The sequence below is a fragment of the Esox lucius genome, chromosome 20, assembly GCF_011004845.1.
Source record: "Esox lucius isolate fEsoLuc1 chromosome 20, fEsoLuc1.pri, whole genome shotgun sequence".
NCBI classification, from domain to species: domain Eukaryota; kingdom Metazoa; phylum Chordata; class Actinopteri; order Esociformes; family Esocidae; genus Esox; species Esox lucius.
Genome location: NC_047588.1, coordinates 38,729,220 through 38,755,476, shown reverse-complemented (window position 1 = coordinate 38,755,476; position 26,257 = coordinate 38,729,220). Strand labels below are relative to the sequence as shown.

The 26,257-nt window shown below is 41.9% G+C and overlaps 1 protein-coding gene across 2 annotated transcripts; it reads left to right on the top strand.

Moving 5' to 3' along the window:
* Positions 1–7,630: 7,630 nt before the first annotated feature.
* On the top strand, positions 7,631–25,305 carry gtpbp8 (GTP binding protein 8 (putative)). 2 transcript variants are annotated; one of them, XM_010901482.4, is made up of 7 exons: positions 7,631–7,780; positions 10,333–10,778; positions 12,290–12,388; positions 13,662–13,792; positions 14,390–14,489; positions 15,346–15,461; positions 24,832–25,305. In XM_010901482.4, exons 2-7 carry the CDS (start codon positions 10,455–10,457, stop codon positions 24,911–24,913), a joined length of 852 nt encoding a protein of 283 aa, XP_010899784.1. In that variant the 5' UTR covers positions 7,631–7,780; positions 10,333–10,454; the 3' UTR covers positions 24,914–25,305. The 2 variants fall into 2 exon arrangements, with proteins under 2 accessions (XP_010899784.1, XP_010899785.2); XM_010901483.4 differs by lacking the exon at positions 24,832–25,305 and adding an exon at positions 15,654–17,614.
* Positions 25,306–26,257: the final 952 nt, after the last annotated feature.

Sequence of the window (26,257 nt, the reverse complement as noted above, 5' to 3'; positions counted from 1 at the left end):
AGGGGTCCAGGACTGCCAGACCTGCTCAATCAATCACTGCCTGTTTAACAAGCGAGCGGGCAGCGTCTTGTAGGGTCTGGGACGATAGCGAGACAGACAGGAGGTTTAGAAGGCAATAAACAAACACTGTCGACATATGGAGTTGTGTCGTGACGTAAACCTCTAATACACAATGCAACCAGTATGTCTAGAGAAAGAGCAGCTTGACCTTCTTCTTGGCCTTATACGGTGGAATGTTTGTTGCTTATCTAAGCGGCAATGTCAGGTTTAAAGTAATTTTAACAGGGTTTTTCCTACACGCATGTCAATAGTGAAATTGTGCACATCATACAAATGTGCTGCGACGGTATATGCATAAATAACAATTCTGCACTAACAAAATCACCAAATGTTCTTGCATTTAGTTTTTTCACAAGTTGATTAAAATCATCCATTTCATCAGCCCGAAACGGTCTCAAAGTCATCCTTCATGTGGTTCCTAATAACAATTTATCTCTCTTTTATCTCTCTTTTACATTCCTCTCTCTCTCGTTCTTTATAGACGCTTTTCCATTTGTCTCTCTCTCTCTGTATCTCAGTCTCTTTCCCCCGATCACCTCACAGCCCTTCGCACTTCACTCACGTCATCCTCCCTAAAACGGTGCCATCGTAGAGAGACCAAATCCTTCTGGACTTCCAACCCTCCGTCCTCCAGACAAGCCCCCCCCCACATCCACCCACCCATCCATCCTACATCCCTGCTCCGCGATAACTTCACCCTCCTCACCCAGCCAAGCCCCCCCCACAGATGGTGCCGTGAGCCGCGGGTGAATCGCCCTGCATTTAGCCGTGTCCATTAAACACATTGTTAGTATGACCCGGTCCTGCCAGGGTCCAGCAGGTCACAATGGCCCAACAGAGTGCCTTGACACTGCCTCTGTGCGTCCATGGAACAGGGCCTATTGTCAGTGTCTCAGACTCTTCTCTGGGACTGAGGGGAGGCTCAGTGGGTTTTGGTCTCCACCAGCTGGTCTTGGGCCCTTTAGACAGTCAGAGAGTTGTGGGGCAATGTAATGTTATGCCAATACACACACACACACACACATATGCCCAGACACACACAATACTGCTCATATGCAGACATGTAAACACACACAGAGGAATTGATATATACACTCACATATATTTACACACATATATAGATAGACACACATATAGATAAACACACACATAGATATCCAAACACATAGATACACACACATATAGATACACAAACATAAATGTACTCACATATATTGATAGAAACATACAGATACATACACATGTAAAACAAATCTTGCTGTCAAATTTGAGCGAAAACTGTTCAAAGTAAAAAAACACGAAAAAACCTGGATTCCACTTTTACTGGCACTCCTAGAAAATGTCATGAACAAAATCAAATTCATGAATATTCTAAGAAATAATTTTATTCTTAAGAGTCCTTTCTCACTGTGGGTCATCAAATCTCCAAAACTGCAATAGATTCTCCATGCCTCAATGCCAACATTTTATTTGGAGAGATTGCCTGAAAAAGCCTGGACTGTCACTGAATCACAAACATAAGTGGCTGGAGTTCGCTACATTACATTGGAACCAGGCTCTCCGGCCTGATGAGACAAAATGTTGCTTTTTGACAATAAACACCAGAGGAGGTTTTAGTGCAAAAAGAGCCATGATCATGCAGAAAAGAACCTGTACGCCATTGTGAAGTATGGTGGTGGATCTGTGGTGTTGTTGAGCTTTTACTTCCAAAGGCTCTGGAAGCCAGGTTAGGATATATGGCAACATGGACTCATCAAGCAGCAGGAGCCTTTAGGTCAAGGCCCATCTGCCTCTGTCAGAAGTCTTGAACTGGGACATGGTTGGATCTTAAACTGGGTTGTGGTTGGATCTTAAACTGGGTTGTAGTTGGATCTTCCAGCAGGACAACCATCCAAATCCACAGAATTTTTTTTTCACTGACCAACGATTCAAGCTTCTACAATGGCCTTTACAGTCTCCTAACCCAAATGTCATTGAAAACATGTAGGGTGAGATGAAGAAAGTGTCCGCACGCAAGGACCAAGGACTCAGATCCCTTTATATGTGTTCTCCCACCTTATAAAACATTACAGGAGATGGCTTAGAGCTATTATCTTGGCCAAGCGAGGCTGCATTAAGTATTAAATGCAGTGGTGCTAATAATTGTGGCACTAGTTTTTTAATAACATTTTATTATTTCTTGATGAGGATTGTATTTTTCTTTGAACAATGTTTGGTCAATTAAAGGTTAGATTCACTGTCCATTTTCTATGTAAGATCAAGCTGATAAACACAAATTGCATTTTTACACAGAATTTTTTTTTTCATATTCACCTAGGGTGCTAATAATTCGGGAGGACATTGTATAGGCATGCACGCACGCACACACACACACACACACACACACACACATACACACACACGCATACACTGTGTTTATGAGAAGAACAGTGTGAGACTGTCACAGGAATTAACTCTCTCACTGGCAACCCCTCCACCAAAACCTCCTCTCCCCCAGCCCCATCAGCCACACCAGTGTCTCCAGTCTCATATCCACATGAAAGACAAATCCTCATTCATACGCCCCGCCCCTCCCCTCCCCTGTCTCTCCCTCCTCCCTCCCCCTCGCCTGACGAAGGTGGCCCTGGCAGGAGAACAGTCGTTAGTGACCTCAGAGGTAATGACAGCCATGATTACAGGCTATCCATCTACCTCCTACTCCTGAGTGGATCCACATCCACAACTGTTGTGAGCAGCTCCACAGCCTTTGAGGAGAACTTCCATTTAAATAGTTCAATTACATGGCATTGGTAGAATGTTAACAGAAAGCTTAAGTGGCTTCCATTGAAATATAAAATAGTTATTATATATAGCTCCAGAAAAAATTGAAGAGACCACTGCACCTTTTCCTTTCCAAAAAAGTCAAAAAGGAAAGTTTTGAGTGAGGAACAGAAGTGTTCAATTTGCCATGGTCTCTTAATTATAACTCTTCTGTTCCTCACTCAAAATCTTCCTTTTCAATTTTTTTGGAAAGGAAAGTAAAAGGAGCAGTGGTCTCTTAATATTTTCCAGAGCTCTATATATTAAAACACATCGGCCAAACGGTTAATATAATACCTGACTCTGGTGTCTCTGTGGAAACGTTCCCACTGGTTTCTGTTATCTGTGAAAACTTGAACTCTTTGATGACTGCCGTAGGGCTTTCACAGCACCACCTTCATTAACTGACTGTGCAGGATCTCCTCCCTGATCGCAGGGCTGAGTCTTGACTCCAGTCCACAGTGACTCCCAGAGTTTGTGTTCCCTTTCTCGTTTATTGAAGGAAAATAAAAAATAAATACTTCTTTAAAGTCTATTATTGGCTTGTGTAGGCCTTGCTTTTCCATTGTGCGTATTTAGACTCCAGACAAAGTGGTGGAACTGGGATCTGACCCCCAGGGCCACAGAGAAAGAGAGGGACAGAGGGGATAAATCATCTCTCTGGAAACAGAGAAGAAGAGGGATGAAGGGATTGGGTGTTGGGTGAATGTCTGGGGGTGGTGTGTGTGTGTGTGTGTGTGTGTGTGTGTTGCCTCAGCCCCAAAGATTTTTTTTTATATATATCTTCAAAAGAGGCACTGGAGGAGAGAATGTGTGACAGTCTCCAGTGGCTCTTTATTTTATTTCAGTTTATTTATTTTTTCATATGACACAGAATCTTACTGACAATGCATGTTTTGTATGTGATGTGAACTATAGCAGAGCTTTCCTCCCATGCTCTTGATCAGCATCAAAGTCGATTTAATGATTGTCACATTGTCAAAGGTAACTCAAGCAATTCAGGGCAAGAAAAGATGGTGTCCTAGGCAGCCGAGGAAGTCCAGTGGACAGTCTTCAAGATTTGCATATTTGTGGAGATTTGGACTCTCTCATTCTCTCTCTCTCTCTGTTTCTCTCCATCCAGAATTAGTGTGGCCTGGCGGCCATTGTTTGTTTTCCTCTGCATATCCTTCCTGCAGTGGATTTATCAGTTTTTCTTCCTGGATGCTGGCTCAAGGTCACTGCGCCTCATCCCTTTTTCTCTATACGTATCGATGCCAGCAGAGCAGCAGAGCTGGAACTCTTGGCAGCAAACCCACAATCGATATCTCTGAGCGCTGGGCGCTAGCTCTCTAATATCCTCCAAACAGCACCTGCCAAAATATGTATACTGTATTTAAGGCTGACGCCTAAAGAAAAGAGACAAGGGAGAAGGAGTCAGGGGTGGGGGGGGGGGGGGGGTCCTCAAAATGGGGGACCTTGAAGCTCATATTAGTTCAGGATTTATCGTGTTTGTGGTTTTCAGGCCTAGGGTGCTAGCTGGCGCCGGTTCAGCCCTAGTTTTACTTCCTGGTTCATCACAGGGTTCTGATATAGATGAGAGCCTGTTGCTTCATAGTTCCCCCAAGTGCACCGAACAGAATGGATAAGACAAACACTGATATTAAATCACATTCATAAACACCAGCATGGACACACAAGATATTGTTCAGCCAATGCAAGGCAGATGGGAAGATCTACAGGGCAGTGAAAATGTATTTTTGAGTCAAGCTCCCTTTTTTTGGCATTGTTATCTTGCACTTTGGGTTTCAAGTTATACAATTATAACTCTTATTCCATCTTATTTCCATGTTGTGTAGGTAGTCTCCCCATTTCAATTTACCAGACGTATTTTATGGATTGGCTTCACAGCTGTCTCTTGTACGGCAGAGGTTTTCGTTCGCATCATTACTGCATGCACCAGTCATGCATGTTCAGCTGGTGATGTCCATTGCAAGGTGCAAAAACATGAGTCAGCCTCACAGACAGGATGGCCTGAAAAGCATTAAAAAATGCCTATCAGAAGAATGCATGCAAGCCCCCCCGACGGGCGCTGATCTCCAAGCCGGGCATTAGATGGGGCGTCAACGCTTGGAATAGGGCGTATTGATGGTTTGACCTACTGACTTGATGAAGTGCACTGGTACTTCATCCTTCTGCTCACACAAAAGGAGGTGCCGCTCAGGGAGGGGGGGCGTTCCAGCAGCACATGTTCCCTTTGTGTCCCCATCACACAAAGTGTGGACACACAGAGGACAGAGATGGGGGCACTCTGGTTAACATGCAAATGAATGTGGTGACACGTCTTAAAGGGGCAGTGGAGGTCACAGTGCACAATGATTCACTGTTTAGGTACCTCTAGTGTGGGTGTGTGTGTGTGTGTCGGTCTGTGTGCGTGTGTGTGTGTGCGTGTGTTTGTCTGTAAGTGTGTGTGTTGGTGCATGTGTGTGTGTCTGTCTGTGTGCAGTGTGTGTGTGTGTGTGTGTGTGCGTTTGTCTGTCTGTCTGTGTGTGTGCGTGTGATCACCAATGCAGCTGGACTCAGTGTTACACCGGGCCTTGTTGCAGTGGACACTAGTTCCTGATGCACGTGCATCACAACACAGCCAGTGCTTCCTGAACCTCATAAATCACACAGACATATGAGAAGAACACCCTCATCAGTGAGACAGACAGAGAGAGAGAGAGTAAGACAGAAACAGAGGATTGTTATCTCCGTACTGGGTTGTTTGAGGACGATCCATTTTTTATGATTTCTGTTTTATTTTATTGATATGTACCCTGGGGAGGTAAATGCCATCATGGCCCTGCTATAGATGTCTGCTTGGGGACGATTGATTGCACTGCCATTTGATCCTGTGGCTCTGAACGATGGGGGGGGGGGGGGCAGAGCCATGAGAACCAGAGAGGACCTTCCTCCGTCCTCTCATCTCCTCCTCCCTCCCTCCCTAACCTCCCTCCCCCTCCCTCCCTACTACTTCCCTCAGTCCTCTCCTCCCTCCTCCCTCCCCCATCATCCCCCCTAACCTCCCTCCCTCCCCCATGCTGCCGTGTCCTGACTCTGTGTCTCTCCGGAGTAAGTGCCTCTTTAAAGACCTGGGAATGTGTGGTTTTGGGTTTAATGAATTCTCCCAGTTCTCTATTGTGTTAAGAGCCATATAAATGACCGCCGGTCATTCTGGGCGTAGTAATGGCCTTCCATAAAATATCCCCGTCAGCTGTCCACGCTGTTAATTCCTGTTGGAATGTGATTTAGGGACCATCATTCTCTTCCCTTCTGTGAAATGATGCAGCTGACACTATCTCATTCACTAAGTAGCCCAGCTGAGGTCGAACGGAGACACTCTTTTTACTTTATATCAGCCGGTGCGGAGCCAACTGATGATTCACACACAGGTACATGACCTAAAAACGGTTGAACGCTAAATCCACCGGAGTGGCTGATGACTGAAAAATAATCTGCATGATTAGCGCATGTAGCGTGTGTTAGGCCCGCAGTGTAAATGGGCGAGGGGGGAATACTTTAGAAACGTTTAGGCGTTCACTGAAATAGCTGATGTGATTCAGCATGAATCACTGCAGTCATTTTATACAACTTAGAGGGTTACAGTGCAGGAGTCCAGAGGGAGTGGGTCGCAGGGATGGGTGTAGAGCTGAATAGAGGGTTTATACAGGCAACACTGCCACCCAGAGGACTTTGCATCTGATATAGTTTAAAGGATTCCTGATCTCTAGCTTATTCCTCTGCTTTCTCTGTGAATCTTCAAACAGGAATTTCAGGAAAACCATGTCCATTTAAAAACTTATGAAGAGCAAGGTGGCCTGAAACCCAGTAGATATTTAAGCATACAAACATTGTTGATTTAGTTAGTAGGCTACTGTATTATAGGGTTGACTAACTACATGCTTAAATTTACTTCAGTAGGCAAATAAAAAACAGACCTAAACTATCACCCATCTAAGTTGGAAAACATTGCTGTTCAACAGTCCACTCCCTGTACACAGGCAGATCTCCAGACACCTGGCAGAAAACATAAACACATCTTTGGGAAGCCTTGTCTACCCGAGAGTCAATCTAAAGGAATGTAAAGGGAGAAAGGTCTGCGCAAAGTCACTCTTATCATCGCCACCTCTTAGATCCCATATATTACGGCACTGCACAACATTTTCTTGGCTTGCTGTATTTTAATGTCATAATGTTAATCCCTTCCCAATCTTCCTTGAGAGGGTGATAGAGGATATACTGTATTTGACAAACCCAACATCAGAAAGAAATGAGATAGGAAGTTCCTTTCCAAAACTGAGTAGGACCTCAACAATGTTACAGTATCATTTTAATTCTGGAGGTTCAGCGAAGGGCCATGAATCATCTGGAAGAATGTAATGCAGGCCAAGTAGGATTAAACTGCTCTCTAAACACAAGTCCATACATCAGGTAGACCACTGTATTGTAGTTTTAGCCGTATTGTAAACAGTTCCAAGGTTTATTTGTCAAATGCACCGAAAAACACAGCGTCATCCAGTACAATGAAATTCTTACAACATGTCACCCGACAATACGAAGAATGGTTTATAAACCTATAATACAAAACTGTAAAAGTGTTGTTTTGGGTGGAATAATGCTGAGACGTTCTTTTGTACATGAATAATCAATAGATTTGAGTGACAAGAAATTGAGAAAAAACTACGTGTATTCATCGTAATCTAAAGCTTTTTGTTGAGGCGGAAAATGTATAGTGTGTATTTGTTTCTACCGGATGCATTTCAATGTAACACCCATAATCAAACATGGAGAACGTTGCGATGGTAATTGACATCTAGCCCTACGTTTTTTAAAGTTGTTTCATTACTATTTGTTTTGTCACATGATTCACAGCTACAAGAGTATAGCAGAAAGTCATCGGGTAAGTTTTATTTATTACGGACTCCAGAGAGTTTTCTGGTGAACCGTCTGAGCCACTTCATAACAAGGAAATGGTAGATTTAGGATTAAATCTGTATCTTCTTTTCAAATAACGGTTCTTCTATGCAATGTGTTATGCAGAGGCACCTTGCGAATTCGCTCCATTCTCTTAAAGGATAAAGGGTGTGTTTTAATTCACCTTTATGGGTGCTTGGTTGTACTCCGGTCACTATACCAAACAGGGTGCGCAGTGGGCTGTTGACGAGTTATAGTGGCAGCAGGCACACTACCTAGTCAGACTTAGCCTGAATTAGTTCGCGGACTAAACGCTTTCACCAGGGACCCTGCCACTGCCTGCAGATAGCTACACTAAAGTAGGTTATGACAGATGAGGGTCTTGAATTATTGTATGTATGAAGAGTGGGTGAAACAACACGAGGGGTTCACACATTTTAATTGTCAGGCTGCATGTCTCTGTCACTCATACAGCAAAGCCCCTTTGCTCAAAGAAACACTAATGGCAAGTTCTGCACCTTGTTGGTAGCGACAGATGGAGTGGAGGGATGGGCACAGTGAGGGAAGTAACCGCAAAAGGCAGCAGCTGGTAAACAGAACCAAGGTTCTCCAAACCTCTTGCGGCACATATCATAATACAGGCCAGCACATTTTGTCAGTAAGATCCAAAAGGTCGGAAAACAGGAACCAAAACCAGGCAGTGGAGGCTACTATACAGTTTACATTAACAGTTGAGCTATTTAGCGGACACTATCCAGAGTAACTTAAAGTAACTTCCAGTTTCATGTGCGTTGTTGTGAAGCAGTGTAAGGGGCTTTTATATCTTTATGACACCGTGCTGATTTCCAAAAAGTGACATCATCCAAAGTCTTCTCAAATGTGAGTTTGGCACAAACTTTTGATGAGTAGACCTGTTTTCAAAACAGGGGGATTTGTTTAATTGTTATTCATCGTTTAAAAGGACAGCTGTAGCTCCTGCTAGGCTGTATGAGCTGTGTTCTTGGTTGTGTTGCCATTCATTAGGCTTCTACAACACTGAAAGCCTCTTACTCCATAGTAAGAGGCAATAAGCACACACATGTAGTGTAGCTGATTTATTATTGCGGACTTCTTATCAATGAATACCTTGCACTTAACTTGATGAACGTGGACAATATGAAACAGATGGATTAGGAATGTAGATGGTTCAACTTCAGAACATTCTAAATGGGAGAAATAACTTTGGCATGCACTTCACTCTTTACTCTAAAAACACTAGTAAATTATGGAAATGGTTACTGAGTAAATCAGTATTAAGTAAATTGTTTTTCCATACAGGCATAATTTGAACATCTTTTTTTATCTATAGATATAAAAAATTAGACAGCCGAAATCTAACTGTCACAAACAGTTTCTTTTTTTTCTTTTTCTTTTTTAACGGTAAGGGAGAGAGTTGGGATACCAAGTTCTCTGGGAACTTGGTATGCATGGGATGCTATCATACTCGTGCTATCAGTTTTTTTTTATACCTGGCTTTCAGCCAGTCAACATTCAGAAATCGAACCTCCTAGTTTATAATATTTTGACCTCTGTACTCAGGTCAAGTTTGTCAATAAAATGAGTAAGCTAGCCTAATCTTAGCCCTAACCTTAGTTGGCTAAGTTTGATCCAATTTATAACATTTAGCTTGATAATTTTTCAAGTATATTAAAGATGCATTTTTGGGCATTTTTTTGGTCTGGATGTATAATATGTGGTTCATAAAATAACATATAAATGAAATAACTAAACCACCTTTGGTAGACATGAATCTCCAAGTTTCAACATTTGTGGTTTTGGTGGCATGAGACAATTTACCGTAGTACACAATAAATAACTAGATTTTCTAACATGACTTGTTTGTACAAACACAGTTTCTCCTGGATTTGCAATATCTGTAGAAACCTGTCTTGACACAACCACTGATACATTTGCCACGTCCGCTGAGACATAAGCCACACTCGCTGAGACATAAGCCACACTCGCTGAGACATAAGCCACACTCGCTGAGACATAAGCCACACTCGCTGAGACATAAGCCACACTCGCTGAGACATAAGCCACACTCGCTGAGACATAAGCCACACTCGCTGAGACATAAGCCACACTCGCTGAGACATAAGCCACACTCGCTGAGACATAAGCCAAGGTAACATGTCATATTTTTAGGAGTCCTCTAACAATGTAGATCATTGTCTTCAAACACGGAACGGCGTGTGTCAAGCTCCAGCTTTGACTATTGTTTGGAAAGGCTGCATACACGTAGGCTACTATTACTGCAATACTTTCAGTGGATATTGGATGAGAGGTTAAATATTCAGTTGTTGACAGTGGCCTTGTAACAACCTCAGCCAGGCTCTTCAATTCAGTTAAATTAGAGATGAGCTTGAAGCCTTTGGTAGCCAATAAGCCCATCATTTATGTAAGCCGACATAAATGATGGGCTCGCTGTGTTTGAACTGTGTTGTACAGTGTCTGAGCCTGTGTCAAATGATCATTGATCTGATTGTTTTTATCCAGGAGACGGGGGGACAATGTAAAGGAAGCGCATGCAGACAGTCCGTTGACTGCATTTCATCACAACCACCCCATTTGTTTACATACAAGCTGTACCACGGCACACCAAAAAAAAACTGCCCAAGATGTTCTGCCGGAGGCTGGGGAAATTGCTAAAGCCATGGACGGGGTTTTGGACTTCGTCCCGGGAAGGTGCTCACAACCTGGCTTCTTTTCAGCAAGCCTCTCTGCTCCCCCAGAGGAAGCTCCAGGGCCTGCTGTTCCCCTTCAGTGAGCTAGAGCCCTACCTGGTTAGTTCAGCGGCCAGTGGACACTTCCAGCTCTTCCAGCCCAGTATGGAGGACATAGCCAGGGCAGAGAAACTCTTCTCCTCGTCACCCTCCCACACGATTGATTACCACACCTCCGCTGTGAGAGTAGATCATGCACCCTCATTATCCCAGCCAGAGGTAGGTGTTTGTGTGTGTATGTTTTTAGGTCAAACTGTACTTATGGGGACCAAATGTCCCGATGAGTATAGTAAAACCAGATGAAATTGGACTCATGGGGATCTTTTGCCGGCCCCCATGAGGTAAAACTCAATTTAGGGTTTAGGTTTAGGGTCAAACTTAAAATGAATTTTAGAGTTAGAATCAGGGTTTCTTTAAGGTCCAGGTGTTGTTGGTTAATGTTAGGCATTACATCTAGGTAAAGGAGCATGCAGTTTCTATTTTCTGGTCCCCATGAGGATAGCCATACAAACGTGTGTGTGCGTGTGTGTGCGTGTGCACGCCAAGCAGAGGTAGGGGAAGATAAGTATGTGTGAGGAGCAGCCTGTCCATTTGATTTGAAGGGTGGGAGGTCCAATCTGATAGAGGATGACTCAGGGCGGGGGATGACTGAAGTTATGAATTGCATTAATGCTTTGGCCTTGCTGTCACACTGGCGAGGAAACGTCGGCCGTGGCTTCATAAACGAAACAACCTCTTAAGGGGGTTTATATAGACCCGGTTGGAACAGGACTTCAGCTGAGATTCTGCCTTGCAGTTCCAAATGGAAAGTTGTTTGGGTGGAGGAGCAGAGGGAGCGCCAGAGTTCAGTGACTGAGACACATGGTTTTAGTTACTGCTCCGCTCGCCACCTCCCCCGCCACGCTGTGATTTATCCCCGGGCCCGCGGGAAGCTGCTCCCTGCATCCATCTTGTCAGGCCGACTCCATCTTGCGTCAGTGGGAGACGGATTGCTCGGCTTGGTCTGATCGTCCCCCGAGACTTCAGGGATATTACAGTAGCGCGCCGTCACGTCCCTACAAATGACTGCTGCTTATCATGGCTGGCAACACACACTGGCAGTCCTGTGGCCGTGCCCTCTGCAGCACAGGGAAACGTGTCTTTAGGTTCAGAGCCACGTCTTCAGCGTGATAACCAGGATGTATACAGCGTGATTGAACACCTTATTGTCGATTAGATCATCAGACACCTCGGTCTTACATTTAAGCAGTTTAGCTGGCACTGTTTTCTGGGGATGCGTTCTTTAGTCAGGCCATACTTTGTCATGCATCTTTCTTCTCATACCTGCCCCTCATGGGAGTCACGTGTGCTTGCCGCCATTCTCTGTCAGCCAAGATAAGCATTGTATTATGTTTTATGTCATTAGACTGATAATGCGGATGGTGTATGTTTTATGTCATTAGACTGATAATGCGAATAGTGTATGTTTTATGTCATTAGACTGATAATGCGGATGGTGTATGTTTTATGTCATTAGACTGATAATGCGAATAGTGTATGTTTTATGTCATTAGACTGATAATGCGGATGGTGTATGTTTTATGTCATTAGACTGATAATGCGAATAGTGTTTGTTTTATGTCATTAGACTGATAATGTGGATGGTGTATGTTTTATGTCATTAGACTGATAATGCGGATGGTGTATGTTTTATGTCATTAGACTGATAATGCGATAGTGTATGTTTCCAGGTATGTTTCATCGGCAGGAGTAATGTTGGGAAGTCCTCTCTCATTCGAGCTCTGTTTTCCTTGGCTCCTGAGGTTGAAGTCAGAGTCTCCAAAACGCCGGTGAGTTACCAGGATTCTTTCAGAAAAAATATCACAATTATTGGTGCCCCTTTTTGTCATTAGAAGTGATATTGGGAACTTGTCAGTTGTCATCCATGACTTCCATTTTTACTGGAGTATAAATGTAAGGTGACACACAGCAAACTCCCTTTGTCTGTTAACATAGGGAAGTTCAGAGAACACTAAACATAAATGAGACGAGGGTGTTTGCTTCATAAATAAATGATTGGCTACAAGAATAAACAGACATCTTCACGATTAGGGCAATATTTAACAAATCAATCTCAGCTGTGATGAACCTGCCTGGACAATAAGTATATTCCGTCCTGACACAATGAGATGTAAAATATTATCTAAAGATTAAAGAGAATTGCGGAAGTTGGTTGAATCCTGGGGTCATCAAGTCTCTAAAACGTATATTACATGTCAGTCTATTTGGATGTCTTGCCAAATAAAAGCCTCTACATAAACACCAGCATCTGGGGTTTGGTAAACATCATTGGAACTTTGATCAAAACCTGGTTCTGTGGTCAAATGAGACGAGTAGTGTTTTGGCCACAAATACCAGAGGTGGATTTGACATAAACAAGGTGATGGTCATGCAGAAAACCACATATTACCACTGTCAAGTATGGCAGTGGATATATAATGTGAGGTTTTGAAAATGTTTCATGTGTGTGGACTGTTTTATCCCTACAATTAGAGTGGTATATGGCACCATGGACTGTGTCCAAGTAGCAGAGAATTGGAGAGTAACATATGCCAGGTGACAAAAATGTTTTTTTTTTGGACATTCCATAGGACACATTGTCTCATTGACCACAGAATCCCCCCAGACCAAAACCCCTTTGAAAACCTGTGGGGTGAGATGAAGAGAAGAGTCCACAAGCAGGGACCATGGACTAGCCATGCAATATGTATAGTGTTTATGTCTATAAATATAATCTGACAAATCCAAAAGGGCGGGATAACCGACTACTGCACGTCGTGAATCAAAAAATTATGCTTATCGATATGAAACAGGCTTGCAACAAAACTATGTCTTCACAATACAATCGGTGGGTCTGGTCTGGCCAAGGTGTAAAGGATGTGCAGTGATTCTGCATGGGTGAAGTCTCAGATCCCTTGATATGTGTTATCCAAATTTGTCCAACATGAAACACTGCTGCTGTCTTGGCAAGTGGAGGGTGCACAAAGTACTAAATGCCCAGGAGCAGTAATTGTGAGACACTGTATCTTGATCTTTCTCTCTCTCTCTCTCTCTCTCTCTCAGGGCCATACCAAGAAGATGAACTTCTTCAAGGTTGGCAAGGCATTCACTTTGGTGGACATGCCTGGTTATGGCTACAAGGCTCCGCAAGACTTTGTGGAGATGGTGGAGCCGTATCTTGACACCCGGACGAAGTAGGTGTGCTTCCAGGGTTACAGGATGTTTTAGAGTTTTGTCGTCTGGGACTTCAAGCAATGTACAGAATTTTAGGAAAGAGGACATCTGTAACAAGGATCCAAGCAAGATTTAGCTTAGAGTATGGGGAGTTACCAGAAAGAGCACCCAGTGAATACAGTTGTTAACTACTTTAGCCTGGAGTATCTACATTAGCCTGGAGTATCTACTTTAGCCTGGAGTATCTACTTTAGCCTGGAGTATCTACTTTAGCCTGGAGTAACTACTTTAGCCTGGAGTAACTACTTTAGCCTGGAGTAACTACTTTAGCCTGGATTAACTACTTTAGCATCTGTCACTGACTCAAAGCCGGTTGTCCGCCTTCCCCTGCATGTAGATTCATATATGCACTCTCTCTATGTTCCCTCTTGTGGGTTCTCACACCAACACCTGTTGTAGCTGACCTTATTCCGCTTATCCAACAGCTAATTATATGAATTTCTTTGGTTGAATTCACGGTAGCTCTCCAGGGATTGGAGAATAAGTCAGATGTAGATCGAATGTACTGTGTGTGTGTCTCTTGGTGTGTAATATGATCTCTGTCTCCTTCCTGTCAGTCTAGTGAGGACGTTTCTGTTGGTGGACGGGTCCGTTGGGCTACAAAAGGCGGACATGATCGCCCTGGAGATGTGTGAAGAGTTCAGTCGGCCTTATGCGGTGAGATGTACCTCCTGTCAGAGAGATCTTCTCTCAGAGATACCCCCTCTCAGAGAGAACTCGTCCAATTGAGACTTTCTTGGCACTCAGTTCTTTCTTTAACAGCTTAGACTGCATGTGAATGTAATGTATTTTATATAGGTTGAGTTCAAACTGGTCTGTGTGTAGTCGGATTGTTTATGTTACTTCAGAATCTTGCGCACATCTCAGTTCAGTTTTTGATTGCATGCCAGTTGACCCCGGTGTGGGGTCAGTATGAATTGAAGGGAGGCCTTTCAGGCAGTGAACTGAAATTACAATTTAATAGCTGAATAAAAGGCAGCTTCTCAATAAACTAAAAGGATTAAATTCAAATTGACCCCCAACCCTGTCTTTCCCTCTCCGTGGTTCCATCACGTTGACAGTAGTGCAGTTTAATGTAGAACTCCTCATTACAGTATATATTAGAGAATATTCAAACTTGTCCAATGAAGCTATTTAAAAACTGCCATCGTGGACCAAGTCATTATTGAGTGGCCCTGTCTTCCGCTTTAATGCATGAGGCTGTGAATTATTAATGCAATCAAGTTATTAAGCACTTTGACCACAACTACAATTATGTCGAATGGGACTTAAATTAAGCTGCTGTCATTTGGGGAGGGTAGCGGGGGTGCAGGGTTGACGTGTGTGGAACATATGGGTTTAAATGAGAAAAACGTGCTAATAGAAACCTTGTAGAACAACTGCAAAGATCGCTGGCTTCAGAATCAATTCTCCTGTGGGTGTATAAATGTGCAGGTCCCTGTCAGTGTTGCCTGTAGTTTCTAGAACCTTCCAGGAGATGACAGAGAAGGCCTGTATGTTGTGTGTGACGCAGGTTGTGGTGACCAAGATTGATAAGTCTAGCCAGGGGGCGCTGTTGCGGAGAGTGCTGGAACTTCAGGAAATGATTACAAAAACTGCTGGTTGCTTCCCACAGCCCTTCCTGGTCAGGTGAGACACGTACACACACACATACACACACCAATATGTATGCTCATGCCCTTTTGTGGACTGTTGAGATGAGTCAGTGTGTACCCGCCATGTCACAGTTACGCACAAACGCGCTGGTCAAGGACACAGTCACAGCCAACTGTATTTGGCTGTACACCAACCGACGCACCCTTCATCTCTTTGACATTGTAGCAACACACGACAAGACCCAAGATCGGACTTGCATTGTATGGAGGTCAAACACTGGCATGATCGTGGAGAACAAAACCAATTGGGTGATTTGTCACCACGTTGTTTTGTCTGGCTGGGCAATATGGACACAGGTTATATCACTGTGTTTTCAATAGGATAAAATAACACTGATGTGCAAGTTGTGACGGTTTGATCAAGAATCAAAGTGAATACTTAATATGCTGTAGAAATACAAACACTAAACCCAAATCTGTAACTGTTGATTCCATTTATTTAACTGTATAGCTTTTGAGGATTTTCAGGGAGACTGGCGGAAAAAAAAATAATAATGAAAAATGAAATGACCAAAGTCAGAAGAAACATGCTGTCAGTGTATAATTCCATCACAAATCTGAATAAAATTAAATCCCAAAATATTATGAAGAACTAAAAAGCAAACTCAGACTAGAGTTTTGGAGCAGTTTGGGTCTGGTCTATAAGTGTCATAATTAACACTCAACGCGTAAAATCCCCCACTAAATTACCAACATCGATTATTAAACCAGGTTGATACCAATAAGCAGAATATGTTATAATTGTAGATTTGTTTAGCAATGATTTGGTAATAAATGTGACTTGTCATGTTTTTCTGTTGAAGTCATTTTTCAGTTCATAAAAGTAACTTGACAGATGACCGACTAAACCAACTACTTAGCCTTTACACCAAAAGCAAAAACAAGTATATTGCAGCAGGTCATATACATTTGCAGTGCTTAATTGGACCAGTTAGAAACACAAACTTTAACAGGTGTGTGCCGTGACATTATTTACTGACCCAAGACCCAAACTCCGTTCCGTGTTTGTCTGTGTTTTTCTGCCTCCAAAACTTTGCAAGCGGGAAGCTTTTTATGTTTTTATCAGCTCATTCTCCCCACCCCCACACCAAACTAAGTTTTGCAGTCAAAGAAGTCTTTGTCAGGTTATCAGATATGACTTCCAATCTTATGTTTAAGCTCACTGGGTCTAAGTGTTGGTTATTTGTCGGGTGTCATACAGTCTTAGAGGAATAAAATGGATTTTAATTTATTAGTTTAGTTTTGTCTATGGTCTGATCATAGGAATGCGGACTGTACAAAAGTTGTACAGTCATTGAATGTTGTCATTGAAAATGCATGAACTCACGCATATAAATCATACTTTACTGGTCTCCCGAGGAAAGGGTTTGGATACAGTCCTGATAAACTCCACCCCCAAAACAACATTTTATATTTGAATAATAATACCCTGAATTCGCTAAGTGTTAATTTTTACATATGCTTCAACTAACGTATGTAGTTAACCACATCTGATCATAAAGACAATAATGACAGTCTTAGAAGTATTTTTAAGTTTAAGTGGGTTCTTGTATGCAGTAAGTTGACAATGCAAGGACACAGTACTTCACAAAAAACATATTATTCAAGTTTAAAACTTTGTGTCAGAGGGTTTTCTGCAGTGTAGCTTACATATTATCTAATCTAAGATGGACTGCAATTCATCTTTGATTATTGTTATCTGCCAAAGGCCTACACCATTTGTGTAATCTAGCACATAAATTGGATCAGATGTCTATGTATGATCAGATAAGGCTACACACTGTCATTGGAATTGAAGGACATTCGATAGGGAATAACATTGTTCATGAGACAGAATCTACCAAAAATAAATGTATTGTCACGTTTATGTCTGAGTCAGTTGTAGTTTGTGAGGTAATGGGTTCTACTTAAAATCATTAATATCCTAATAACCTTAGGTTGCATCTGTAAGTCAAAACACCTTGAACTGACTGAAATGTTACACAATCACCCCGTTCCATTAAATACTTCCTTTTGGGAACGCCCCGCTTTTAGGACTTTGTTGAAAGTGCTGGGCGAAGTCTCCAGCTTGACTTTTTCATCCAACTGGGAATGCATACAGTGGGGAGAACAAGTATTTGATACACAGGTTTTCCCACTTACAAAGCTTGTAGCGGTCTGTACTTTTTATCATAGGTACACTTCAACTGTGAGAGATGAAATCTAAAACAAAAATCGATAAAATCATACAATCCTACCATTAAAGAAGCAATAAAACGGACCTTTTTTTTTAAGACTGGTTGAGTATCTGGAGCATCAGCAATTGAGGGTTCAATTACAGGCTCAAAATGGCCAGAAACAAATAACTTTCTTTTGAAACTCATCAGTCTACACTCACCTAAAGGATTATTAGGAACACCTGTTCAATTTCTCATTAATGCAATTATCTAATCAGCCAATCACATGGCAGTTGCTTCAATGCATTTAGGGGTGTGGTTCTGGTCAAGACAATATCCTGAACTCCTAACTGAATGTCAGAATGGGAAAGGTGATTTAAGCAATTTTGAGCATGGTATGGTTGTTGATGCCAGGCGGGCCAGTCTGAGTATTTCACAATCTGCTCAGTTACTGGGATTTTCACGCACAACCATTTCTAGGGTTTACAACGAATGGTGTGAAAAGGGAAAAACATCCTGTACGCGGCAGTCCTGTGGGCGAAATTGCCTAGTTGATGCTAGAGGTCAGAGGAGAATGGGCCGACTGATTCAAGCTGATAGAAGAGCAACTTTGACTGAAATAACCACTTGTTACAACCGATGTATGCAGCAAAGCATTTGTGAAGCCACAACACGCACAACCTTGAGGCGGATGGGCTACAACAGCAGAAGACCCCACCGGGTACCACTCATCTCCACTACAAATAGGAAAAAGAGGCTACAATTTGAACGAGCTCGCCAGAATTGGACAGTTGAAGACTGGAAGAATGTTGCCTGGTCTGATGAGTCTCGATTTCTGTTGAGACATTCAGATGGTGGAGTCAGAATTTGGCGTTATCAGAATGATAACATGGATCAATCATGCCTTGTTACCACTGTGCAGGCTGGTGGTGGTGGTGTAATGGTGTGGGGGATGTTTTCTTGGCACACTTTAGGCACCTTTGTGCCAATTGGGCATCATTTAAATGCCACGGCCTACCTGAGCATTGTTTCTGACCATGTCCCTCCCTTTATGACCACCATGTACCCATCCTCTGATGGCTACTTCCAGCAGGATAATGCACCATGTCACAAAGCTCAAATCATTTCAAATTGGTTTCTTGAACATGACAATGAGTTCACTGTACTGAAATGGCCCCCACAGTCACCAGATCTAAACCCAATAGAGCATCTTTGGGATGTGGTGGAACGGGAGCTTCGTGCCCTGGATGTTTCCATCAACTGCAAGATCCTATCCTATCAATATGGGCCAACATTTCTAAAGAATGCTTTCAGCACCTTGTTGAATCAATGCCACGTAGAATTAGGGCAGTTCTGAAGGCGAAAGGGGGTCAAACACAGTATTAGTATGGTGTTCCTAATAATCCTTTAGGTGAGTGTTTTCTTGTTCTGATAGATGATGTGTATTCCATGCTTGAAATTGCAGAGAATCTGGAGAGCTCTTACAATGCTGTGTACTACTCCCTTCACAGAACAGCACATACTGGCTCTAACCAGAATAGAAAGAGGAGTGGAATGGCCCTAGTGCATAACTGAGCAAGAGGACAAATACATTAGTCTACTTTGAGAAACAGATGCCTCACAAGTCTTCTATTGGCAGCTATATTAAATAGTACTTGCAAAACACCAGTTCCAACATCAACCGTGAATGGATGACTTGGGGATGCTTGTCTTCTAGACAGATTTGCACAGAAAAAGCCATATCTCAGACTGCCAATAAAAAGAAAAGATTAAGATGGTCAAAAGAACATAGACCCTGGACAGAGGAAGATTGGAAAAAAGTGTTATGGACAGACAAATCTAATTTTGAGATGTCCAGATCACAAAAAATAACATTTGAGGCGCAGACCAAATGAAAAGATTATGGAGCAGTGCTTTACTCCATCTGTCAAGCATGGTGAAGGCAATGTGATGGTCTGGGGACGCTTTGGTGGTAGTAAAGTGGGACATTTGTACAGGATAAAAGGGATTTTGAAGAAGGAAGGCTATCACTCCATTTTGCAATGCCATGCCATACCCTGTGGACGGCGCTTGATTGAAGCCCAGGACAATTACCCAAAGCACAAACTATGCAAGAATAGTTTGGTGAAACTATTTAGGGAAGATGCAGTCCAGCTGGTATTCTGTATCCTATTGAGCTGTTGTGGGAGCAGCTTGACCGTATAGTACATAAATGGTGCCCATCAAGCCAATGCAACTTGTGGGAGGTGCTTCAAGAAGCATGAGATGAATTCTCTTCAGACAACCTCCACAAATTGACAACTAGAATGCCAAAGGTCTGCGAGGCTGTAATAGCTGCGAATGGAGGGTTTGACAAAAGCAATGTTTTGAGGTAATCTGAAGAGATTTCAATATTATCATCTCTTCAGAATTATGATTTTAATTAAAAATCATTATTTCTAACCTTGTCAATGACCATTTCCTATTCATTTTGCTATATTTCCTATTCAAACTCATGTCATTTATGTTTTCATGGATAGCGATCCTAGTGATCCTAAACCTTTGAACTGTGGTGGATATGTCACTGTTCAATAGGGATGGGATGGTTCATTTATTTCACGGTTCGGTGAGTTTCACAGTTCAATGCTTATGGTGCATTTTAGCCAAGGTTTGGTTTAAAAAGTTAATAGGTTAACAAAAATGTTTCACAGTGCAGGGGGGTTTGTTCATTTTAACCCACTTTGAGAATTCCTTGATATTAGTCCTGAATACCAACATTGTATTGCCCGTAACAGTATAAAGTGTAAATAATGTTTTCTTAAAATATCATAAAAAGTATCTGTTGTTTTTGCTGTGTTAATTTTACATAACTTGCATGGTCGTAGTCTTGTCGACAACCTTTTAATTGTTTTATTTAAACCAAATGTAAGTATTGCCATGCATTCGGTTTAAATGTGGGTGGCACATCCTCAATTTCAAAACCAACATTGGACGTTGGCCATCAAACCAACTAGCATGCATAATTTTTTGATTTTACCAGAAGCAGCTTTTTTTATTTTCCCATACATTTTTCGCCTCAAGACTACTTTTCAACCAGACTCACACCTTCTCCCTGTAGGTGCTGTTCCTGGGAATAAAATGTATTTTATATAATGATTTACGGAAAACAATAAAGGGTTTATCAAAAATGACAGAGCAATAAAGGGTTTCCTTTATTGGTCAGTAATTACATTCCTAAGAGCTTTGGCACAGATTAGCATTACCAAAGGCCTTGGTGATTTGGACGGCCGTTAGAAGTCTCCATAAACGTTAATTGTCGGGAAGCAGATGTAGAACTGACAACAGATCTACAAAACCAGCACACAAACACTCATTTACCAACACTAAAGGGTCCCTCCCAGATCGATCAGACCGAAATGACTGCACATCCATGCTCTTCCCACCACATGCGCCGCGGACACGCAAGAGAGCAATGAATGCTTTGAGTTCATCAACAGACATGTCCCACGCACACTCTCCTTTTCTGTGTGCACGAGTGACAGTACAGTCTCCGATGTGCTGCCGCATCTGCACGTCACACAAACAAAGACAACTGTCAAGTGCACTCTGTCTTGGGTTGTTGGGCCTGCTCTCTCGGTGAGGACATTCTGTGAATGTTGTCTTCCTGGTGTGCCCGAATCGTGCCGTCCCTCCCAGGCTCACAGTGTCTTTTGCGGTCACCGCTAGTTCATTTTCTTTTTTTTTGTGAGGAGGCTCAGGCATTGGAGGTGGCGGCTCCTTATCAGAATCAGAAAAACACTTGACATCCGACACGTACAGTGGGGAGAACAAGTATTTGAGACACTGCTGATTTTGCTGGTTTTCCCACTTACAAAGCATGTAGAGGTCTGTCATTTTTATCATAGGTACTCTTCAACTGTGAGTGACGGAATCAAAAAAAATTATCTAGAAAATCTCTGTGTGATTTTTAAGTAATTCATTTGCATTTTATTGCATGACATAAGTATTTGATACATCAGAAAAGAAGAACTTAATATTTGGTACAGAAACATTTGTTTGCAATTACAGAGATCATTCGTTTCCTGTAGTTCTTGACCAGGTTTGCACACACTGCAGCAGGGATTTTGGCCCACTCCTCCATACAGACCTTCTCCAGATCCTTCAGGTTTCGGGGCTGTCGTTGAGCAATACAGACTTTCAGCTCCCTCCAAAGATTTTCTATTGGGTTCAGGTCTGGAGACTGGCTAGGCCACTCCAGGACCTTGAGATGCTTCTTACGGAGCCACTCCGTTTCGAGTCGTTGTCATGCTGGAAGACCCAGCCATGACCCATCTTCAATGCTCTTACTGAGGGAAGGAGGTTGTTGGCCAAGATCTCGCGATACATGGCCCCATCAATCCTCCCCTCAATACGGTGCAGTCGTCCTGTCCCCTTTGCAGAAAAGCATCCCCAAAGAATGATGTTTCCACCTCCATGCTTCACGGTTGGGATGGTGTTCTTGGAGTTGTACTCATCCTTCTTCTTCCTCCAAACACGGCGAGTGGATTTTAGACCAAAAAGCTCTATTTTTGTCTCATCAGACCACATGGTATTCTGTATCCTATTGAGCTGTTGTGGGAGCAGCTTGACCGTATAGTACATAAATGGTGCCCATCAAGCCAATGCAACTTGTGGGAGGTGCTTCAAGAAGCATGAGATGAATTCTCTTCAGACAACCTCCACAAATTGACAACTAGAATGCCAAAGGTCTGCGAGGCTGTAATAGCTGCGAATGGAGGGTTTGACAAAAGCAATGTTTTGAGGTAATCTGAAGAGATTTCAATATTATCATCTCTTCAGAATTATGATTTTAATTAAAAATCATTATTTCTAACCTTGTCAATGACCATTTCCTATTCATTTTGCTATATTTCCTATTCAAACTCATGTCATTTATGTTTTAATGGATAGCGATCCTAGTGATCCTAAACCTTTGAACGGTGGTGGATATGTCACTGTTCAATAGGGATGGGATGGTTCATTTATTTCACGGTTCGGTGAGTTTCACAGTTCAATGCTTATGGTGCATTTTAGCCAAGGTTTGGTTTAAAAAGTTAATAGGTTAACAAAAATGTTTCACAGTGCAGGGGGGTTTGTTCATTTTAACCCACTTTGAGAATTCCTTGATATTAGTCCTGAATACCAACATTGTATTGCCCGTAACAGTATAAAGTGGTCTGACCTTCTCCCATTCCTCTTCTGGATCATCCAGATGGTCATTGGCAAACCTCAGACAGGCCTGGACATGCGCTGGCTTGAGCAGGGGGACCTTGCGTTCGCTGCAGGATTTTAATCCATGATGGTGTAGTGTGTTACTAATGGTTTTCTTTGAGACTGTGGTCCCAGCTCTCTTCAGATCATTGAACTTTTTCCATTTTCTAATAATTGCGCCAACAGTTGTTGCCTTCTCACCAAGCTACTTGCCTATTGTCCTGTAGCCCATCCCAGCCTTGTGCAGGTCTACAATTCTATCCCTGATGTCCTTACACAGCTCTCTGGTCTTGGCCATTGTGGAGAGGTTGGAGTCTGTTTGATTGAGTGTGTGGACAGGTGTCTTTTATACAGGTAATGAGTTCAAACAGGTGCAGTTAATACAGGTAATGAGTGGAGAACAGGAGTGTTTCTTAAAGAAAAAACTAACAGGTCTGTGAGAGACGGAATTCTTACTGGTTGGTAGGTGATCAAATACTTATGTCATGCAATAAAATGCAAATTAATTATTTAAAAATCATACAATGTGATTTTCTGGATTTTTGTTTTAGATACAGACCCCTCTACATGCTTTGTAAGTAGGAAAACCTACATAATCGACACTGTATCAAATACTTGTTCTCCTCAATGTAGATTTTGGGACCTATTTCTGATCTTCCATCTGATGCCATATCATCAAAATTTTGCTGCATCTGCAATGCTGTCAGGCCGTTGAATCGTCAGGTTGGATTTGCCATTGTTATCTAAATGCTGTTGTGTCAGAGTTTTGTCTGACTTGCTCACCGAGTTCAAATTATGTACGGTTTCCATCCTCATCATCATTCTTCATCATTACACTTCAATCACATGCATAGGTGTGTCTGAGTGTGTCTAGGTTGATCAGGGGTTTATCACCCATTCATCCATTGACATCATTGCTATTCCATTGCTATTCATTAATGTAACAACTGAAACGAATGTAAACAAAACGGGAAAAAAACTCATGTTTTTCCTATTAAAAACAGTAACGTGTAACATTGAACATTGAGTTGAATTGGTCATTTGTGATTGAAGAACATGTTTGGTATTTCTGTTTGTGAATAATTATGTAGCCTTATACATTTGTAGAATCTTAATCTTCAGTAAAATTAGCAGAGGAAATTCAAAGAGAGAAGATAGGATGTGTGCACGGTTTTGTTTCTCTTGGTCTCCTAGTAAAATTATTTGTAAATTGATAAAGAATGTCGTTGGTATTTCATTTCATGAATAATTATTTAGATTTACATTTTTTATTTACATTTGATGAATACGCCTACAAAAGAAGCTGAATATCCTATGGACATTTTTTTTTTTTTATTGCAACGTCTGATACAATATTAAATTGTCAAGTAGCCTATATCGTTTGTATTATGTTTCAATAAGAGCCTAATTAAATTATTGAGTTGTTATTGAATTCTTGTATGTCATTTGTATGTTCATTCAAATTTAACGAAGGCTGTATCATTCATCTGGGAGTAATGCGCATTCATCCATTGACGTTATGCATTCAGTGAGAGTTGATTAGCACCTGGGTTCCATTTTGGTAACGCTAAGTGCTGTGGGCTGTGCAGTGGGTTAAGTCGGAAAATAGGGTAAAAAACTGGTGAATAGTCTCTAAATATATTTCTGTTTGGCAGTTTAGAAGTCTGACAGTGGAACAATGTAATATACACATATTTAGGAAAAGTCATGGAAGTAGCTTTCAAAATGGCAGTTTTATTTTTATTACACACTCAAGCGCCAATTGGCGTAGGCATTTGGTGGATGTAGCGTTAATAGCTTGTAAACTTACACACACTAATGTTTTAAATTGAGTATCACTTCAGACTTATGCAAACTTTCTTTTACCATGTCCTGTTTTGCACAATGTATCCTTGGGCTGTGAAGTACATGCATCTTTGGAAATTTCATATCTCACTTTATGTTTCTCTTTCTCTACAGCTCTGTCAATTTCTCTGGGATTTATCTGCTTAGGTGTTTCATTGCTCATGTCACAGGGAGCATTCAGCTGGGAAACACTTAAAACTGATCTCAGACCAGGTAATCCCACCATCTCATTGACTACATAGCGGAGCACAGCTGAAAACCAATTGGGAATCAGATCAGAACTTTATGAACAATCTCCGCTGATACAGTATTGTGGATTTGAAAAGTGACTGGAAATTCGTCATGCTTGGCTCATGCTGCAGCCAGCGTTTCTGTTCTAACTAATAAAAAAGACAGCTAATCTAAGAACCCCTTCTCCAGCCTTTTCATTGGTTTCTATGGACAATGTTTTACATGAAAACATAATCACTGAAAGGAAAATAGGTTATGGGAAGACTGCTATTTCTGTTTAAGCATGAATTGTTTTGTGTTTATTTTGTAGTAAAAAAAACCAACATGAAAGATGTGTTGGTGTTTGTGTTGTAAACTCTGGGCCTGTAGTAGCTACAGTGAGGGAAAAAAGTATTTGATCCCCTGCTGAGTTTGTACGTTTACCCACAGAAATTATCAGTCTATAATATTAATGGTAGGTTTATTTAAACAGTGAAAAAAATATCCTCAAAAACGCATGTCAAAAGTTTTATAAATTGATTTGCGTTTTAATGAGTGAAATAAGTATTCAAGCCCTCGGCAAAACATGACTTAGTAATTAGTGGCATAACCCTTGTTGGCGATCACAGAGGTCAGACGTTTCTGGTAGTTGGCCACCAGGTTTGCACACATTTCAGGAGGGAATCTACAAGTCATTAAGGTTTCGAGGCTGACATTTGGCAACTCCCTCCACAGATTTTCTATGGAATTAAAGTCTGGAGACTTGCTAGGCCACTCCAAGCCTTAATGTGCTTCTTCTTGAGCAACTCCGTTGTTGCCTTGGCCGTGTGTTTTGGGTCGTCATGCTGGAATACCCATCCACAACCCATTTTCAATGCCCTGGCTGAGGGAAGGAGGATCTCACCCAAGATTTGACGGTACATGGCCCTGTGATGCCCTTTGATGCGGTGAAGTTGTCCTGTCCCCTTAGCTGAAAAACACCCCCAAAGCATAATGTTTCCACCTCCATGTTTAACGGTGGGGATGGTGTTCTTGGGGTCATTGGCAGCGTTCCTCCTCTCCAAACACATCCAGTTGAGTTGATGCCAAAGAGATCGATTTTGTTCTCATCTGACCACAACACTTTCACCCAGTTGTCTGAGTGTGCTCCTAATCTCAGCTCGTTACCTGTATAAAAGACACCTGGGAGCCAGAAATCTTTCTGATTGAGAGGGGAACTAATACTTATTTCCCTTATTAAAATGCAAATCAATTTATAACATTTTAGTATTTTCCTGGATTTTTTAAAATTGTTATTCTTTCTCTCACTTTTCAAATAAACCTACCATTA

Excerpts from the sequence above, each read along its gene's own strand:
- gtpbp8 (XM_010901483.4), top strand. The coding sequence starts at position 10,455 with ATGTTCTGCCGGAGGCTGGGGAAATTGCTAAAGCCATGGACGGGGTTT. Across the intron at positions 12,389-13,661 it reads TCAGAGTCTCCAAAACGCCG|GGCCATACCAAGAAGATGAA; the intron begins GTGAGTTACCAG and ends TCTCTCTCTCAG. Across the intron at positions 14,490-15,345 it reads AGTTCAGTCGGCCTTATGCG|GTTGTGGTGACCAAGATTGA; the intron begins GTGAGATGTACC and ends TGTGTGACGCAG.